At 37.4% G+C, this 21,877-nt stretch overlaps 1 protein-coding gene across 1 annotated transcript; it reads left to right on the forward strand.

The window, feature by feature from the left end:
* The first annotated feature begins 17,017 nt into the window (after positions 1-17,017).
* LOC104211807 (NDR1/HIN1-like protein 13) lies at positions 17,018-20,685 on the forward strand. The gene is made up of 2 exons (XM_009760934.1): positions 17,018-17,809; positions 20,221-20,685. Exons 1-2 carry the CDS (start codon positions 17,195-17,197, stop codon positions 20,305-20,307), a joined length of 702 nt encoding a protein of 233 aa, XP_009759236.1. The 5' UTR covers positions 17,018-17,194; the 3' UTR covers positions 20,308-20,685.
* Positions 20,686-21,877: the final 1,192 nt, after the last annotated feature.

Consider the following 21,877-nt stretch of genomic DNA (forward strand, 5'->3'; position numbering starts at 1 on the left):
TTCATCCTCCCGGACTAGAACAGCACTAACTACTACCTCAGAGACCGGTAAGTATATTAGCATCTATTCATTTTTGCCTGAATTTGATAGTAACAAGGGGCTTGATAGGTAATGTTTAGGACTTTTAAGGTATGTTGACATTATGGAGTCTATTCCAAATTGTTCTTGTTCTTCAGAAGTGATAAAAAGTGATGACATTTTTCCAAGGATCAAGAGATGAACCTGCTTAGAGAGGCCAATCTTCTGGTTAGCCTTTGGACTTCTTTCACACTTGTCAGATGGTCTGGTATGTCCTTGATGGCTTTGATATTATTGGGATTTACCTTGATTCCCCTTTGTGAAACCCAAGAACTTAGCGGAGTTAACCCCAAACGCTCATATTTCGGGCTTGAGTTTCATGTTGTGCTTCCTCAGCATATCGAAGGTTTCCAAGAGGTGTTTTAAATGGTCACCTGCATTCAAAGACTTGACCAACATGTCATCTATGTGGAATTCCCTTGTTTTACCTATTTGTTTCCCAAACATCTTGTTTAAGAGCCTCTGATAGGTGGCTCCAGCGTTTTTAAGCCCGAAGGGCATCACTTTATAGCAATATGTGCCAAAGGTTGTTATGAACGAAGTCTTTTCCTGATCCTTCAAGCTCATATTAATTTGATTGTACCCAGAATAGGCATCAAAAAAAACTCATTAACTCGTGTCCGGCCATTGCATCAATCATTTAACCAATATTTGGCAGTGGGAATGAGTCTTTTGGGCATGCCTTTTTCAAGTCTTTGTATTCTACGCACATTCAAAATCTATTATTCTTTTAGGAACTACAACTACATTAGCTAGCTAGGTGGGATACTTTATCTCCCGGATTAAACCGATGTTAAGTAATCGAGTTACTTCTTCCTTAATAAACCTATTTTTGACCTCGAATATCGGGCATTTTGTTTGCCTCACCAGAGGGATGCTTAGGTCCAGGCTTAGCTTATACATGACCATCTCTAGCGGGATACCTATCATATTCAAGTGCGACCATAAAAAACAACCAACGATAGTTTTACAAAAATCAATAAATCCTGACTTGAGCTCAGGGTTGAGTCTTGTTCCCAAGTGAAATTTTCTCTCTAGGAATTCCTCAAACAAAGCTACTTGTTCGAGTTCTTCTGTCGTGGACTTGGTTATGTCTGCCTCTTCCGGTACCTGAAAGTATCTTGGTACCTGGTGGGATTCCGACGACCTCACATCCTTATCATCTTCGCTTGGCTCGGGAGTAGGCGTTGGTTCCTGTAATTGCTATTTATTGGATCCTTTCCCCCTACTACTTGAAATTGACATTGCGTTCGTTTCCTTTTCTTCCGGTTGATCTACTTTTATCTGTTTGATTCCTTATAGGGTCGCTAATTTTAGCAGTTGGTGATATGGTGATGGTACAGCATTTATCTCATGTAATAATGGTCTACAAATGATTATGTTGTAGCTCATGTCACTGTCCCCCACTTTAAATAAGGTGGTCTTGGTGACCCCCTTCAATGTTTGTGGGCAGAAAGATCTCCTATCGGGTTGTCACACTTTCCAGATTGAACCCGGTGAGGAGCTTTGCTATCGGAATGATGCTTCCGGTTAACTTGGTTTGTTCCAATACTCTCCATTAAAAGATGTTGGTTGAGCTTCCTGGGTCAACCAAAACACGTTTAATCATAAAATCTAGAACATTAAGAGAAATACCATGGCTTCATTATATGGCACGAGAAGTCTGTTGTTAAGGTGATGCCGTCTCGGCAATTTTTTAGAGTCTCTTGTTATGGGTCACCAATACTTTTGTATTCTTGGCCACCGAGAATGTTACACTATTGATTTTAGTCCCTCCAAAAATCATGTTGATAGTCAACTGAAGAGGGTCTTCCCCTATCTTCGAGGGCTCTGCGTTATCTTGGTTGCAGCCGTAGTTATTTTTGGATCGATTGCTCAAGAACTCCCTGATATTGATGTTCTTCAACATCGTTGCCACCTCCTCGCTCAAATGCCGACAGTCCTCAGTTCGGTGGCCATGAGTCCCATGATATTTGCACCATAAGTTAGGACCATTTTGGTTGGGATCGAATCTTATTGGTTTTAGGAATTGTGCCTCTTTGATATTCCTCATTGCCGATACCAACTCCACGAAGCTAAACTTGAAATTGTACTCTAACAACCTATGATAAGTGGAATACAATGACCCCGATACCTTTTTGTCTTGCAACGATCGGTTGGTTCAGCCATGGTCAGTTTTGCTTTCGAGAGCGAACCTATCTGAGGACCAGAACCCTTTACTACCACGTCCCTCGGCTCTATCGTAAGGCAATAAGCGACCTTTGGATGCTCGTTGGTCTACATCAAAATCATCCTTGACCTTATCCTAGCTCTTGTCTCGGTCCCACCCCTTGGTTGATGTCGGGAACCCGATATAATAATCTTCTATCCTTATCTTCGACTCATAGTGGTTATGGACATCTGCCCATGTGGCCGCCTAGAATTCGAGCAGGCTTTCCTTCAACTTTTGGGAGGCATCGAGGCTTCTCGAGTTCAGACCCTTAGTGAATGCCTCTGATGCCCATTTATCTAGTACGGGCGGTAACAACATCTTTTCTTTTTTGGAACCTGATAACGCAGAAATTCGAACCCTCCTTGAATAATTCTAAATATGTTCGCCTACCGAGCCTAGACCTTCCTAACCCCGGCATGGGCCTTAATGAAATAATCTGCAACCATTTCAAAAGAATCTATTGAGTGTTGAGGTATGAGTGAATACCATGTCAATGCCCTTTTCGTGAGGGTTTCTCTGAATTTGTTCAATCTCATGTTGAGCCAAGTCGTTTCCTTTCACTTCCATTGTATAAATTGTGATGTGCTCTTGAGGGTGGCCTGAAGTCCCATCGTACATCAGAATGTCTGGCATTTTGAACCATTTTTGGAATCAATTCCGGTGTTTTGATCGGCTTAAATAGTAAATGGGTGTACTTCTTCGAATCTTGGCCCTTCAACACTGGTGTTGTGCCCGAAATCTGGTCCATTCGAGCGCGAAACTCCTTCGTGTTCTGATCCATCTGCTTGTTCATCGCCCTCATGAATCTCATGAGTTCAATTTTGAAGGCATCATTACCGTTGTTATTACCGGATTTGCTATCAGTACCCCTGGTTATGTCGAAACCAACCTCTCTCATCGGGGCGTTATTATCTACTCTTTGAGCCGTTTGATTTAAAGGAGAGTTGGGAGGAACTGGGCCTCTTCCTTTTGCATTGTTGGAAGCACCTAATATTGCCTGCTTCAATTCTATCATGACTTGGTCCTACCTTGAGAGATGGTCCATGATGGTTTTTTGTTGCTCTCTTAAGATCCTTACTCTTTCCGCAATGTGTTCGTCCTCCGCATCATCGGGAGTTGGCACCCGCACATGTTAGGGATATTCTCTGCCATGGACCGGAGTTGCAACGTCCCCCCTCGTTGTGGGTGTCACTGATTGAATCCTCGTGTTGAGGCAGATGTTCGTGTGCTTCAACGTTATGTGCGATGTTGACATCGCTAGCTTTCATTTTCGATTTTTGCTATGAAATAAAAAATCAAATAGGTTAGTAATAGATGCAAGGATCAACTTAATTACGCAATTATCTAAGCCTCATGGTGGGCGCCAAACTATTTACCTGTAAAACAGTACAATTGAATTTATTGCGTGGTTTATAGATAAGCGAACTGATTTGATCCAAAATAATAAATAAATTAAATTAAATTAAAAATAATATTCGTTAAAATCAAAGGAAATGGCAAGCCTAACTCCGGGAATAATGCTTCCAGGGACAGAAGTCGGAGCAATATCAGACAGAAAGTAAAGTTGTATTCTTCAGCTTGAGAATAAAGTATAGCATAAGTTCTATCAGAGATTTCGTGTCCCTGATGGTTGTTGAAATCACTATTTATAGTCATACTTAGGAAACAATATCCTAGGATCAACCGCTCTTAAATGGCAATAAAGGGGGTCATTGATGAAGGTGTAACGGCAGGCCATGAATGCTAAAAGTATATAATGTAATAGCTTAAGCTTTGAGCATTAACGGTGTCAAAAATACTTAACCCTTATGTTGACGTTAAATGATAATTGTAGTTCATTCTATTAAGTATCCCTTATTGGTGAATATCTAAAATAAATTATAAACAACCTAATATAGTATGTCGAATTGCACTAAAAGAAAACGGGTGCATGAATGTTTTTGTGTTCATGCAGTTTGAGAGAACGGTAAAAGAAATTCATTACGTTACCGATATATATAACTTAATTTCTATATAAAAAGGATAAAATTAAAATTGAAGACTGAAGCAAATATGCTTATTAATCAATAAAGAAAATTATCAAAATTTATTAATATAAAATAACCCCAATCAAATAACAAAAAAAATATATTGTAATACTTTTCTTTATATTAATTATTATATAATTTATATAATATATAGTAATAATAATAAGAAGAAGAATTTAAAATAAATTTGGGGCTTTCAAATTTTGGGAGCCTAATAATGTCACCGAAAGCGAGTTGGTAGGGGCACCTGAGATCTTGAGAATGGATCAAGGAAATCCTGATGCTCCGCCAGCCATTTCTCATGCTGAACAGGCTATGGGGGATCTGGATCTAGCCTTGCCATTGGGGCCGCCGAGCCCCTTGGTTTGCTTACTGAAATATATGCATCCGTAGACTCAATCCCTTTTTTTGGATAAGAATTTCGAGCCGGAAAGCAAGACAAAGTAAGTTAACGTGGGATGCTCTCAATGGCCATAGACCTGAATGGTTGGAGTGTGCAGGATTGCCTATAGAGCCGCCCCTGATTCTCGATAACTTATTTTGGAATTACTATTCCATCCTTTGGCAGGTATAAGTTATTATAGTACTATTTTATCCTGAGATAACTTATCCCAAAATTAGTAACCAAATAAGGGATGCGATATTAAATTTTTATCCCAAAATTATTTTTGTTTATCCATCCTAGGGATAAGGTAGGGACCTTATGAAGGACTGAGAGTTGAGATGATCTTCAATGCGGAGGCTACTGGAGGACCTTTACTGAGTCAACAATGAATTACATTCACTCTGTTCTATTCCCATTTAGAGATATACAAGAAAAATACAAAAAAGAGAATGTGTATAAATACTATATCTGTGTGTATACATGCAGCATTCCTTTCTTTTTCCTTTTTTTGGGGGAGGGTAGAGGGGGGTGTTGGGTGGATGCTACTAAATTCATTAGAAACCGCATTTCACTTTCCTTTCATGTGCCCATTCTTAATAAATCAACATCAAGTATACAAAGTTTAAAATCCCCTTCCCCGAGTTGAGATGTCAACTAAAAAGTCGACTAATTTAATTGAATCTTAACAAGCATAAATAAAACATAATCCTTACATTTTAAGAAAAAATATAATAAGATACTAGGAGTAGTAATTACTAGAGCTGTCAATATGGCTGGGTCGGGCTAGTCCAGTCCGGCCCATATGAGCTTAGCAATTGACGGGTTGGACTAGGCTAGCCCACCATTTTGATGGGCCTTATAATGGTCAGCTTACTCCAGCCCTATGTGGGCTGTGGGCCCTCACGGAGCTGGCGCATCATTTTTTAAAGTATAATTTTTTTTAAAGTTCTGACCTAAAAAAAGGATTATTATTTAAAAGTTAAAAAATATCTTATTAGAATTTTTTGCAAAACTTAATAACTTTTTATATTGTTCTAATATATCACAATAAACCTTAAAAGAGTAAAAGACAAGACTATATTTCATTCACTAAAAGTTAAAACTCAAACAAACTATTCTAGAGAACGTTCATGATGCTTATGGGGTATCCAACACATCATTTTCATCAAACACATTTGAATCTGTTTGTGACAAGGTTGTCTTTAACATCTTCACTTTCATCTACATCTACATTTCATATGCAATATTAATTAGTTAAATATTAAGAATAATTAAATTTTAAAAACAAATAATATTCAAATTCACATAAAAAAAATATTACCAGTTTGAGTGTGAGAAAAGTTGTGCAACCAATTTCGAGTAGTAACAAGTGTTTGGACAATTTAATAAAAATTCAACTTCTGTACTTTGTAAGAACACGCTCACCAATGCTAAATGGCGATTCCGATGCTACAGTGGTAATAGTAATACTAAGTACATCACACGCCATCACTGAAAGATCGAGATATTTTCCAGAATGGTCCTTCTAATACATGACAACAGCTATCTATTGAAACATCTCAAGATCAAGCTTTGGTTCCTCTAAAAAAAGATCCAATTCTGACTTTCCATCTCTAGACGCAGTATACTTTTTATTTTTTTTTACATATTTTAAATAAATATTTTATTAGGCTCACGGGCTTGCCCAGCCCAGCCTCAGTCAAGCCTCACGGGCCACGTGTTTACTTGGGCCGAGCTTAAAAGCCTTGTTTTTAAATGGGCTCCAAAAATTCTAGCTCAACCCTGCTAAATCACATGCTGGACTAGGCTGGCCCAACAGGCCAAACCCATATTGACAGTTCTAGTAATTATGGATACATGAAAACTGGGCACGACAGTGGTTGAATTAAGATTTTATGGTTTAATCTTTAAAGTTTTTAGCATTAAATTCAGTCTTACAAAAATACTAAATTGAATTGAATTAGTAACACCAAGTTACATCTGCCACTGGGCGTTGAAGCCACAAAAAGAGTATAGAAAAATAGAAAATGAGAAAGCGGATTAGTGATCCACGAGACTGAACTGTTGATATATATATTTTTGATAAAGAGAAACCAATATTTCCTTTTAGGGAAGGGGAAGAGGGGATCTGATCCTGTAGCTTCGTGATGAAGGAATCACCTCAAAATTCATACTACTTTTGATTTCCGAGTCATGAACCTGAATTAAGAAATAAAGAAAGTGCTTTTGTTTCTTTTCGCTAGATCAAATTTTAATATGTCTATAATTAATAGTACATTCTTTGATCAGTCCACACATAGAGACTACATACATGAGGTGCTTTTTGCGGAGAAACTTCATCGTTTCCTTGCTCACCGAACCCCTCTATAAAAATAATACAGTATTATTTGATTACAAGGCATCACATTGTCAAATAAAAAGTAATCCTTTGAATATTTAATTTGTTCTCTGGCCACTTTATTAGCCTCCAAATTGAAAGAAATCCTCTAAAAATTAGCTCTCCATCTTTTTAGCTTTTCGTTCTAATGAACCACATGCTTATCAAACCTTGCCCCCTTCCTCGTATGTGTGCCACCTCTTTATATTGGTTTCTATCTCCACCTTGTTATATCTCACGGTCGATATCGATTTTCAATTTAATAATTTCAATCTTTATGTTCTCGACATCTAATATATTGGTCACTTGTACAATTATGAGTTCAGATTTTAATATTTATTAAAATTTTAATCATTTTTTAGATATATATTCATGCTTAATATAATAAATACGACTAAATTCTTATGAACTCTAAATACATCCCTCAGTACACCCCTTGCAGATCAAGTCGCTGCTGGGTGCTGGCCCTCTAAATAAACGAAATTAAAGTGTTCCAAAAATTATGGTTTAAACTTTAAAAAAATAAAAACATCTCAACCTTTAGCAATACTCAAAAGACCAAAGTATTTAAATTTTCCCTGAAAGATAATTTAAAAGAGCAGAGTTCAAGTTCTACTGTTAAAAATTTGAGTTGTACTAGTAATTTGAGTTGTAAGTATTTTCACTATCTTTTTGTGATAATGCATAATTACCTCATTGAGGTTGTAGCACATTACCTAATGCACCCTTTAATTTTGCGGGTGACCTATGATCACCTTATTTTTAGTGGAATTATTACCTTATTTGGAACTTACGTGGCACTTGTTGTGTAATGTACTTGATGCATGCCCATAAAAAGCTCCAAAATGACTTTTTTTTCTTTTTCTTTTTTTTTTCGTTTTCTCTCTCTTTTGTTTCTTTTCCCTATTACTCCATACCCATTTAACTATTTTCATACATCTCTATGCAACTTCCACCAAATTCCTCCCCTTTTCTTTTCTTTTTTTTAACTTGTTAATTTTGTCTTGTTTGCTCTCTGTCTTTGCTTCAAGAATTATTTGGATTTCTTTTGGTCACACGAATTTATCGATGAGATTGGAGTCACCAAATCAATTATCGTCCTTGGAATATACACAAATTTTCTAGGCCTTCAACTTCTTGGCAACTTTCATGGCCTGTTTCTGGACTTCCATTACCAAATACTTGGAGATCTAGAATGAAAGCTTATAAATAAAGGTTTAATAAATACAAATATATAAAGAAGCAAAGGAAGAAGAACAATTATTTTCGTTTTCACATGCTTAAGGGGTTTTGAGGATACTGGGCTTTGGAAAAGGTCATTGGAAAATGACGGAACAATAGCGGTAATGGTGGTTTTGAATTTTTGGATTTTGTAGTGGTGCTTTTGGTGGCAATTCGAATCTTCAGAATTTGATTTAGTTTAGTTTTATGATGATTTTACTTTTTAAATTCTAATCTGATGGGAATTTAATGGTGTTTGATGGTGGCTACAATGAAGATGGTAGCTTTGGCAATGATGGTGGCGGCTATAGAGAAAGAGATGTTGGTAGTGAAAAAGTAATCGCCGATAGAGAAAAAGAAAAAGGAGAAATCACAAAATAGAAAAAGGGACAATGCATAAAATCCACCCCATCTTATGACCCATTTACCAAGTATACACTTTTTCTTTTCGGGGGTCCTATTACCCTCCTGAACTTATTTTTACCATAATTGATGTAACATTATATGCTCAATTAAACCCTACTGTGACTACACCTCTTCCAAGCGCGTGAGGACTAATTTTAAAAGGTCCATCTGTGATTCAATTGCCACGTGTATGCCAAATAAGTCATAAAAAAGGGTCCCAAACGACATATCCAATAAACCACTTTATTTTTACATTCTCATGGAAGAAGGGGCGGAAAATTGAAGAAGAAACATTAAGGCTTTTGAATTTGAGCAAATAATTTTACTCTCAGAAAATGCAGCGGTGCCAGAACCTCGCCGACAACTCGAATGGAACTAGCAACCAACGAACGGAGCTTTAACTGAACTCGATCTCAATAGAAACTGCTTTTATGAGGAAAAAGGGTTGTAAAAACGGAAGGAGGAGAGGGAGGTTTAGCTGCGGCTGCTTCTTTCTTTTTCTGTCCAGAGCAAATTTGTGCAAATATTTTTCAAGATTTTTGGCTAAATCAACACCCCAGTCAGATTTTAAATCCCTGAGTGGCTGTACAACACTGTGGAGAGCTTGTGTCTTAAAATTTGATGGAAGAAGCTACTAGTATTCATAGAGGAAAAAGAAAGTGGCGTTGCTACTGGAGTGATTATGATTGGAGTGATTTTATGGAAGGAATCGAAGAGGGAGATTAAGAATTTGGTTTGGACTGCCCGTCGAAAATGGGAGAGTATGAAAGGAAATAATAAAATAGGGTAGGGTTTAATTAATGAATGAGTTTAATTTAGTTTAGAATAAAAGGGATCTGATAAAATGAGAGGGAATTGAGTGGGACCCATTAGCGCGTGTATACACAATAATCTTATAGATGGGGGTTGGGTTTAATTGAGCATATAATGTTAAATCAATTATGGTAAAAATAAGTTCAGGGGGTAATAGGACCCCCGAAAAGAAAAGGTGTGTAGTTGGTAAATGGGTCATAGGATGGGGTGGATTTTATGCATTATCCCATAGAAAAAAAAAAGAAAAATTAAAATAAAATTGACGTGGCGTCACATGATTGATGTGTGTGTGTGTTCACGTATATTTTGTGAAATGGAGCTTGTCAGAAAAGGGGGTAATTACACCATTTAAAACGATTATAAGAGGGTCATAGGCCCCTCGCAAAATTAAAAGGTGCATTAGGTAATTTGCCCCAACATCAATGGGATAATTATGTATTATCCCTATCATTTTTCAATGGACATTTTCTATTTTTTGATTACCTATGTAAATATAATTGTCGCAACGCAAAAACCCATCAAGTCATGATGACACCTAACCTCAATCTGCTAGGCAAGCCAACCAACATATATACAATCTAAACCAGGAATCATCAAATACTAATACAAGAATGCGGAAATCACTACAACTATCCCAAGAACTAGTAGTGCAAGTCATGAACGACTAAAAATAAGAATAATATACCGATACAGAGATGGATTACATCATCTATTTAGAAGATACATAAACACTAAACTACTATGCACAAAGTGGTAGTTTATATATGGAACATTGGTACATATTCAATTGTCACGACCTAAATCTCCCTTCGTAGGAAGTCGTGATGACACCTAGTCTTAGGGACTAGGTAAGCCTAACATTTACCGAAATAACAACAATAATAAATAACGATTGACAAATGCGAACAAGAAATCTTGATATAAAGTTTACAATCCCAAAACCGGTAGTACAAGTCATAAACTCTATAGAATTTTTGCTACAAACCTCTAAATACAACTATTCTGAAATAAGGATAAACAGTGCAAATACAAAACTAGAAGGTAACTCTGAAGCTTGCGAACGCAGCAGCAGGTTTACCTTAAGTCTCCACAGCAAAAATCCGCACATCTAGCTAACGATTGAATACCTGGATTTGCACAAAAAATTATGCAGAAGCGTAGTATGAATACACCACAGCAGTACCCAGTAAGTATCAATACTAACCTCAGTGGAGTAGTAACGAGGGACAGTCAAGACACCTACTGGACTAGATAACCTGAACAAGTATAAGTGTAGTACTAACAGAACACGATATCTTTATAAACTACGCATAATGACGACGATGAAAAGGTACTTGCAATAAGAAAATAGAAACAAAAATTAGCAGCAGAACACAACAAGTAATAATACAATAGAGTAAGCTGAACACAAACTAAATCTGGTGGTCACAATTAAAAGAAAACAGGTAGCAGCTAGGCTAACCACTTTCACATTAGATTTTATCGAATAATCATCACGAGGTACCAAACCTCAGAATATCCACAAGTCAAGGGTCCCACTTTAAAAACCCTAAACACTTGGAATCGTGTGCCTTTATTTCAACTAGCAGCCACACGAACAGAGCATGTGCCAATAGAACCATTTTCGCATAGAAGGCAAGTAAACGAGGGTGTGCATCAATACTCAACAATATTAGAATCCATCTTCTTAAACTGATAGGAGTGATTAACTACGTGTATGCTTGTGTAAATGTTCTAACATAGTTCATGCCAGCTAGTAAGTATAGATAAAAGGGACAACACGTAAGAATATTTTCCCATAATTTTTCATAAGATAAAACTCACATAGGTATGTATGCTACTACACGAAAATCAACAACAAGAATGCCCACAGGCCATCACAAGTCATCACAAATCAATCCCTGACATAGCCCACCTTGTCTCGCCACGTGTGCAATAATAAAGTAAATGCTCACCTTATCTCGTCACACATGCATAATAATATTCCCACCCTGTCTCGCCACATGCGTAACCCACATATATATAGCCCGCCTTGTCACACCGCATGTGCACATATCAATAGTAACAACTGCATGGCAGAAACCTCGTGCAAAATAACCACAACCGCACGGCAAAAACCTCGTGCATCACAATAATAACCGCACGGAAGAAACCTCATGCATCACAACACTGAGTACAACAACAACAATGATAATAACACAACAGTATGGCAAATAAATCAATTCAAGAGCTTTCGATCATAAAGAAATGGTAGAACTAGTTCACAAGGAATAAACATAATAGAGAATACTAGTCATAATGAGAATAGCTCAACAAGGAAGAAATAATATGTAACAACGATCCCACAAGGTACAGTTCAACAACAAGGGAGATAACACGAGTCAATAACTCCAAATAAGGATAAGTCAACTAAAATATAGGATATCTAAACTTCTTTTAAGGTTGACCAATTACGAAAGAGATACAACAAATTCAATTAAGAGTAAGCAACAGAAGGATAATCATAACCTCAATTAGGGATGAACAATTACAGGACAGATAATTATACTTTTAATTAAGGGGAAGCGACTAGGAAGGGATAGCATGACAATAGAAGAGGTAACAACTTCAGTTAAATCATATAAGAGTCAAATAGGCAAAAAAAATGGATCATGAAGCAATTAATTCCAATTAAAGCATGTAGAGGTGAAACTAGTAAATAGAGAATTAAATCATAGTGAAACAACTTCATATCTAGTGAATATAAAGACCTGAGAGCCCTAAAAGGTCAACTTTCCACAAAATAAGCCCGAGCACGTACTCGTCACCTTGCGTACACGGACTTTACATGATACAATTAGCATAGAAGACTCAAATCCTAGGGATAGTTTCCCCACACGAAGTTAAGCAAGATACTTACCTCAAAGCAGACAGACCGATATTCTAAAATGAACTTCTCGGGTGAAATAACCTCCGGACGGCTCAAATCTAGCCAAAATAACTTCAAAACATAAATAAAACTCATAAAAACTATTCCGGATAATAAAGCTTCAATCTTTATCAAAAACTAAAAATCAACCGAAAAGTCGACCCCCTAGCCCGCACCTCGGAACCAGATAAATTTCAGAAAACTCGAACACCAATTCCGATACGAGTTCAACCATACTAAAATTATCAAATTCTGATACCATTTCGCCCCTCAAATCATCATTTTACATTTTGAAAGTTTTCTTAAAAAATTCTCATTTTTCCTCAACTCAAAACACAAATTATAAGATGAAATTAAAAATAGAATTATGGAATATAATAAATTATAGGTGAAGAACACTTAATGATTGGCTTGAAAAACCCACGAAAAATCTCCTAAAACCGAGGTCTAAAACTCAAAATATGGAGAAAATGGCGAAACCCTCGAATATAAACTCTCTGCCCAGGTATGACCGCACCTGCGACATAATTAGCCACTTCTGCGGTGTCGCTTCTATGACAAAAGAACCGTACATGCGAAGACCACTGACCAGCTTCCGTCTCGCACCTGCGGACATCCAACTGCAAGTGCACATGCCCAAACCGCATATGCGCTCAAGCTCGCCTCTATGCCCAAGAATCCGCTTCTACGGAGCTGCAGATGCGCACCAATTTTCCGCATCTGCGAAGACTGCCAAGCTCAGCCCTTCACGCGCATGCGTCCTCATCTTCGCACCTGCGACCATCCCACCTCCGCCCAGGGTCTGCAGGTGCGATTACACCAGAACTCAGACTATTCACAACTATGAAAATCATCTGCAACTCGTCCGAAACACACTCGGGGCCCCTGGGACCCCGTCCAAGCACACCAACAAGTTCCATAACCTAGCACGGACTTGCTCGAGGCCTCAAATCACATCAAACAACGTCAAAACTACGAATCTCACCATGAGTTGAACTTATGAACTTTCAATCTTTCAACTTCTAAAACTCGCATCGAAACCTATCAAACCAACCCGGAATGATGTCAAATTTTGCAAGCAAGTCCCAAATGACATAACAGAGATGTTCCAACTCTCGGAATCGCATTCCGACCCCGATATTACCAAAGTCAACTCTTGGTCAAACCTCTCAACCTTCCAAACTTCAACTTTTCCAACTTTCGCCGAAATGCTTCAAATTACCCTACAGACCTCCAAATCCAAATTCGGACATGCGTCTAAGTACAAAATCACCATACGAAGCTGTCGGAACCATCCAAACCTCATTCCGTAGTCGTTTACACAAAAGTCAAATTTCGGTCAACTCTTACCGCTTAAGCTCCCAAAACTAGAATCCTTCTTCCAAATTGGCTCTGAATCATCCGGTAACTAAACTCGACCACGCACAAAGTTGCTCAAGACCTTATGCCGCCGAACGAGACCTTAAATTCTCAAAATAACCGGTCGGGTCATTACATCAATACTAGCATTCGTCATCCACATTAGCCCAACTCCAGAATATGCACGCAAGGAGCAGAAGTATAGTGTGAGTACAACATATCTCATGTATTTTAGTAAGTATTTTGACTAACTTTACAGAAGTAATGATAGAGTTTTATGTCAAAGATATTCACTATACATAACCCGTGCAGCTCAAAAGCATATATAATAACAGAGAAATATCCAAGGAACAACAAAATAACATTGGATGTCAACAATAATATGTGAGATTCGGGAATAAGGTAATTAGCATGCCTTTTAAATAACTAGATTAAAATATGTACAATTGCACCCAATACGCATATCTACACAATTTGCATCAAATAACCTTATACTTCAAATACTTATGCATGATCATCAGGGACTATGCCTGATAAAGGTGCCTTTTCTCAAAAATTTCCAAAGAGCATTTATATGAATGTTTCGACATGAGTTCAACATATCGTTGTATGATATTACTCACCTTTTTCCATCAATTTGATACTCTTCAGGTGTCCAACAACTAACGAGTAAGTCAAATGTGTATGTATAATGCATCAACTAGCACATATAGAAGATATGTATGTAAAATGCATGAATACGCACAAAGAATTCACTTGAATGGTCAAAGTTTTCACCTTTATGCTCAACATTCATCATGTCAGATTCCATAACACAATCAACCAGAAATCCATCGATTTCTCACAACCTGCATATCCGCCATCAAGAGAGAAACATGAGAGGACGACTCTAGAGGGATGGATCCATATCCACACGCTGCACGATAGAAACCTCTTGCACTACACGGCAGAAACCTCATGCTATAACAATGTAAATAGCACAATAATCGCATGGCAGAAACCTCATGCCATAGAAATCACAATTTCACAATAATCGCACGGTACAAACCTCGTGTCATAATCATTCCAATTGCACGAATAACTCACATGCCCAATTTTGGTCCATATCAGGGACCATATGCATGTGACGTATGAGTACAACTCCAACATGGATTACATCCTCCAAATAATCATTATGTTCAATTAAGTATCAAAGGCTTAAACATGAGCTCTAACATAAATAAGGGAATTCAAGCAGTCATATAACAGTTTAAGGCAAATCACAAGAATAACATGTTTGAATGTGTGCTCATAAAATAATGTGCAACTATGCCCAAATCAAGTATATTATCAATCTTAAGAATGGCTCATCATGTCCCAAAATAAAAGGTGTCATTAGCCTGAACATTATCTCTAGCATAATTTGTTATGCTCGCATAGTCAAACAATAGAATAAAACATAGAACAAGTAGAACACATAACTAAATAAGGCACAAAATAGTCGAGAATCTATCTCGAACATGAATAACCATGGCACATGCATATACGCTCATCACTTCGCATATACATCACCCACGCATGTATCAAACAATGTCATTTATTAGTAAAAAAATTCTCAACCACAGTTAGGCAAGACACTTACCTTATCCAGCTGGTCTAAAGCTCCAAAATTGCTTTTCCTTTAGAAATCACCTCCAACCGATTCAAATCTAACCAAACATCATCCAAGAAAGTCATCAATGCTATAATAAGCAATCTCAATCAATAAGCTTCGATCTTTGAAATTTTTTTACCAAAATCAACAAAAGTCAATCCAGGCTCGCGTACCAGAAATCTAAAACCAATACCAAATCCTGATGATCCATAACCTATCATGTCCAAATATGTGGTTAGATTTCAAATTCGAGTCCAAATCGATATTCTAAATCTCAAAATATACTCTCTAAGTTGTGGGCTTCCTTATTTTAGGTGTAGAATAACCATGAGGAATCAAGATATATAATCAAAACCAAGTAAGAATTACTTATCATCAATCATGGGGTGAAAATCTCCTCAAAAATCGTCTCTAACCGAAGTCTAGATCTCAAAAAATAAAAAATGAACTAAAAATCCCGAAAACCAACTATTTATATTGTCGATGAAACCTCCTTCGCGAACATGACCGGACCATCACGCTCACGACTCACAAATTCTGATCGCGATCAATATCTCCTTCGTGTTCGCAGAAAACCCACCGTGTTCGCGGAGAATGAAACCTGCCCCAGCCAAAACCTTCTCCGTGTTTGCGGGACATCTTTTGTGTTCGCATAAGCCAAAACCATTCCCCTTCGTGTTCACGTACCTTCCCTCGCGAACGCCTAGAACAAAATAATCCAGCCCATTCTTTTCTTTGTGAACGCAAAACAATTCTCGCGAACACTACTAAAAAATGGCCTATTTCCGAATGAAATATTCCTACCGAAAATAAGTAATCGGAAATTTTCGACGGAATCGGTCAGAAATGGCATAAAAATATATTTTTCAATTTTTAATAATAATTATGGCAGATATTCCGTCTATATCCATCGCAAAATTTGACGAAAAATACCGCGAAGGCATTAGCGACCGATTCGGTCGGAAAAATATTTTTTTTAAAAAAAAAATTGCGGCCGATTCGGTCGCAAAAATTTATTAAAATGAGGTCTGGCTTTCTTGATAACATTGACGATCGGAAATTAGCCATTTTCTAGTAGTGAAACGCGATGACCACCTGACACCTGCAAAAACCAACAATCTCAAAATGGCCCAAAATGATCTGAAGTCATCCGAAACTCACCCGAGCCCTTAAGAATCCCGTCTAAACATACTAACTATGTTCGTATACCACTCACGAATTTAATAGCATATGTGATCAAACACCGAAGTGGTGTGTAATATACACTTTTAAAAATTGTGGTGTATAATATTATTCCCGTATTTAATATGTGTGTTAAAAGAGACCCGTAAACAAGATCGATGGGTAAAGAATGTATTTTGCTAATTTTTATGGCACAAAATCATTTGTATTCATAGATTGTGGGATGATCATAACTACAAAATTTTAAGAACTTAATACTATTATTAGCTGAGCCTATGCTATTAGTAGCAGTGGAAGTGTTAAAAGGCAAATGAAAGAAAAACACAACAATGGCAATAATGCCATGTCAAAGTTTACCCCACTTTGAAGCCATCTTTTTAAAATTCCAAGCAAACCACATACGCAAAAGTCACTCTACAGTCTATACACACTTTTCACCTACACTACACACTGTCTCTATCTCAGCCTTCTCCTCTCTCTCTCTCCTAAAGCAAAGCAAAGTCGAGAACAATAGTAGTAACAAAGCAATAGAGAGAGAGGAGAGAAGATCCTTTACCAATTACTCCTCCTGCAACTGCTTGGCGCAGAAAAAATATGACTCATCAGACCGTCAATGGCAGCAACCATAACTCACATGATCCAGTACCACTTCAAAGTCACCCTCATTACTACCCACCCCCTTCTTCATCATCTTCGAAAGCTTCTTTCAGAGGCTGCTGTTGTTGTCTATTCCTACTTTTCTCCTTTTTGCTTCTACTAATACTCGCCGTCATACTAGTTATCGTCCTCGCCTTGAAGCCCAAGAAACCCCAATTCGACCTTCAACAAGTGGGTGTTCAGTACGTGGGCATCACTCCCAACTCCGTCATTGCTGCTGCAGCGTCATCTGCCTCTGTTTCTCTCAATATCCACATGGTCTTCACTGCTGTCAATGATAATAAGGTGGGAATCAAGTACGACGAGTCCAGGTTTACTGTCATGTACCGCGGGATTCCACTCGGTCGGGGAATCGTTCCCGGGTTTTACCAGCCCGCTCACAGTGTTCGGCGGGTCGAAACTACGATCGCCGTGGATCGGGTCAACTTGCTCCAGGCCGATGCAGCTGATTTGATCCGTGATGCGGCGTTGAATGACCGGGTCGAGCTTCGGATTTTGGGTGATGTCGGAGCTAAGATTCGGATCCTTGGGCTTACTTCACCCGGTGTACAGGTTAGCTCTTTGCTTCACCGTTTTAATTTCTCTCTCTAAGATTGCCCTGTTTTTTTGGTCTTTCTGCATTTTCTCTGTCTAGACTTTTAGTACATTTTGTGCTCTAGAAACGCTGCATTTGCAGTGTAGAATATCAGCTTCGTCTCTCTCTCACGCGCACACACGCGAGAGAGACAAGAATTGGGGATCGGTGCTGACGTGTACGTTTGGTGCTACTAGCTTAGCTTTAAGAATTTAGGGACCAATTCAAGTTATATAATAATAATGTTAGTGTAGTTTAATGCTTTGTCCATGGGAGCTTGGTTACATTGCTCGTGCTAATTAAAAGAGCAAGTTTGTTGTAAGTATCATTCGCGTAAAATTAGTTAATTTATGATTAATTCTTACCATTTTCTTATTTTTGTAGGTTGCCTACTCACATTATTAGAAGATAAAAATAAAGATTAGAAACTCATCATAAAAATTATATAAACAATTACCTTATATAAGAAATTAAATCCTTTACTAAATATATTTTAGGTAATATATTGAACTTTTTATACACCAATACTTTTAACAAGAATTAGGCTATTGTGCTACTTAAGGAATATTTACAAATTACAAGTAGCCACATTTTATTAATGTGGATTGATAATTTATAAAAGATGGTATATAATTGCTATTATTGCATACACTATAGGAGGGAGCCTTGGAAAAATGGTCAAGTTGTCTTCGTGTGACCTATAAGTCACGGGTTCAAGACGTGGATTCAAGTGCTTTCCCGGACCCCGCGTGAACGCAGGATGCCTTGTGCACCGAACTACCCTTTTTTTAATACACTATAAATGCAAATTTAGGCACCCAGAGGCCAGAAACCAATATAGTGAACCAATCGCCCTTAAAGTAGTAGGAAATGAATTCTACATTTGCCAAAGCCAACATGGTATATTGTTGGTCCGTCCTTAAAGTAGTAGGAAAAGGGTGTTATTTACCAAAAGCCAATCTGGTTTCTTCTGGATTTGGTTAGGTCCAAAAGTAGGGGAAGCAAAAGTGGGAAAAAGGACTCAAAAAAGAAGGGGAAACTGAGAATCTAATAATTAAAGAGTGGGGATTTGGATGAATGATTCCATGAGTGTAGGAATGTTTTTCTCCTTTAGCTTTCTAAGTTTCAACAAGAACCAATAATTTGAAGGAATGGGAGCCACCCACATTGCCTATCATGTCTAGTAGTTTGTTGTCTAGCTATACAGTACTCTGCCATTTCTGAAATTTTTTTGAGCTGGTTTGCCGTAGTTTTCTGGATTCCCCACTACGCATGACCCAACAAACTATTTACTCTCTGAACGGCACTAAAATTTTCTCCTAGTACTGTGTTTGTGGTGTGCACTGCTTACAACTCCTGCTATTGGATCTTTATTGAAAGGGACTTTCTTGTTGAATAGTGCTCCAAAACTTAGTGGCTTTTGATATAGTGGTAGGACCATGGCGCGTTATGATGTGTGGGTTAGGTACACGTCACTGGTTCGCATTCTACCGTGCAAAGAAAAATTTGATAATTAAGTGAAGAAGTGCAAAGGGTTGGGCCATTTTCCTGAATTTTGAACCGTGCGCCACTAATCCTCGGAGAGAAAAAGTTTGTCTATTATTTAGTTTTGACACTAGTTTTTAGTAGTTACTTGATAACTTACGTCTTGGACCATGGTCAAGCATAATTGCTGGTAATAGTGCTCCGATCCTTAGTTATATCATGTTTCCATGCACTTTTTTAAGGAGCTTAAGTGAAAATCAATTTGTTGCTTGTTGAGCTATAATTGTATCCTTTAATCAGCTTGCAATATCAATTCAAGAAACAAACAACTTACAGTATATGTCATCATTAAAAAGCTGTCTCCTTTGTTTCATTTATAACCAAATTATTACTAGCTATCCGTTTCCAACATTTCCCTGTTCTCTTTGCTGACTTTTTGAGAGGCTGACACTTTCTCTCCCACTTTCTTGAACTGTTTGTCTTCCTAAATCAAGGTTCATGTTATTCAGCTTTTGCACAGCTTAATTATTGAGATATCATTGAATGCAAGTGATGGTGCTTTCCCTATTTAGTGCATGCTTCAAACAAGTAGAAACATTTGAAATAGGATATGATCATGGCATCACTCGTGAAGCGATTTCATCGTATTTTTAATGATATTGACGAATCGAGAATGTTTTCTGCCGAATTAATGATTACATCTTGTGGCACTTCAGTAATGCTTGTTTTAATCTTCCCTAAAACTCCCGATCTGAACTATTTTCAGCTCTTCACGATCACGAGTTACCTTCACTTCAAAAAAAAATGAATCTTATGTTGGTATTATTAGTATATTAATCCTTTAATTGAACAATAGATGAGTGAATCAGAAACATAACGTAACTGAGAATGGTTGCTGGAGCAGGTATCCGTGGATTGCGCAATAGTGATCAGCCCAAGGAAACAGGCTCTCACCTACAAGCAGTGTGGATTCGATGGCCTTAGCGTATGACAAATACTCCTAATTAACTGGTCTTAATTTGTCTGCCTTTGGGACTTTTCCAAAGCTACATTTTCTCTTTAATTCCACAAAGGGAGATGTACTATTAGTAGTCGGTAACAAGTGCACATGCATATCATTGGAAAAAAGGTTAAAAAAGAAAAGGCGCACATGCATCTGCTTCTACTTCATAGAAAAGCAAATTGAAACCCATAACATTTGAAACTTCTTCTTTTAGATTTAGAAAAATGACAAGTCAGTTACTGTAGCTAAAGGGTATCTTGTTATTAAAATAGTTTTTTTATTCTTTTTTAAAGACTTGGACTAATAGGTATTCCACGACTCATTTATTGTATTCATTAATTATTATAGTGTACCTTCTGAACTCTAGAGGTCCAATGGTAGAATCTGCCAAGTTTGGGAAATTAATAAACCTTAATCTTATGCACATTTACACTACCCTCCTCCCCCTTTTTCCTTCTCTTCACTCTTCCTTTCCTTTTCCCAACCGTAACTATTGCATGATATGAAATCCAAAATAATGCTGCCAAAGAATAATTTCAATCTTTAAGGATATCTCGAACTATAATATAATTGAACAAGTCTTGTGGTAAACAACGAAAGAGTAAAAAAAATATGAATCGTTGATAAACTTTTCAAACGAATAGTGAAACCCAAAAGAGGTCTGAGCAAGTTGACACTACAAAAATAGCAAACAGTTCAACATCCATTTTTCTTTGAAGAAACTAAAGATGCCCTTGCTTATTTTTATAATTTTTTTCAAACTACATTCTTTCTACCACACAAAGACTAGTTCCCGTTTGGCCTCTGTAGAGTTAATCACAAATTCTAACCAAATCCCAGAATATTTTCTTTCCACAAAAACACTCGTACTTGATTAAACTTTCAACAAAAATTGGTTTTGGCCATGGTTTTAGAGATATGCATGCAAAAATAATGAATACAAAATATGTATCTTTCGAAACACATTTTATCATAGTTTAGTGATATATATTCACTTTAATTTAACTTTCGTTTAGCGTAAACACCACCTAGTGCAAATAAATTTTTACCATGTTTCAACCCAACTAAAGGAAAGGCATTTTGGCAAGAGATAATCTAAATAGACCACGCCGCCACATTAGCTCCTTCAATCCTCACATTACTACACAAATCCAGCACTTGGTACTCTACTATACGACCAAAGTGTATCAACGTTTCTACTACTAGAGAGCTAATAGAGCCTTTTGATAGAAATGATGATTGGTTAAAATTTCACACGGCATAGAGCACATCTGACTTTAAAACCTAGAGGTACACATACAGACACTATCACAACAAAAATACACATCATTTAAGCTAAAAAACAAAAAATAGTTTGACCCTCAAACAGAGCTAAGATAGAATGTCATGTCTGAACCTATCATAGATAAGGAGCAGAAGAGAGCATTCCTTACCCCGGAAATGGTTCACGAGACTCGAAAGAGCAGTCTTAATTTTTGCCTGTAAATCAGGATGACAATTGCTCCTTCATCCATAGTCAAACATAAGAGGCAAATTCAGTGATCAGACAATTTTTCAA

The sequence above is a fragment of the Nicotiana sylvestris genome, chromosome 7 (genome assembly GCF_000393655.2).
Source record: "Nicotiana sylvestris chromosome 7, ASM39365v2, whole genome shotgun sequence".
In the NCBI taxonomy this organism is placed as follows: domain Eukaryota; kingdom Viridiplantae; phylum Streptophyta; class Magnoliopsida; order Solanales; family Solanaceae; genus Nicotiana; species Nicotiana sylvestris.

Excerpts from the sequence above, each read along its gene's own strand:
- LOC104211807 (XM_009760934.1), top strand. The coding sequence starts at position 17,195 with ATGACTCATCAGACCGTCAATGGCAGCAACCATAACTCACATGATCCA. Across the intron at positions 17,810-20,220 it reads TTACTTCACCCGGTGTACAG|GTATCCGTGGATTGCGCAAT; the intron begins GTTAGCTCTTTG and ends TTGCTGGAGCAG.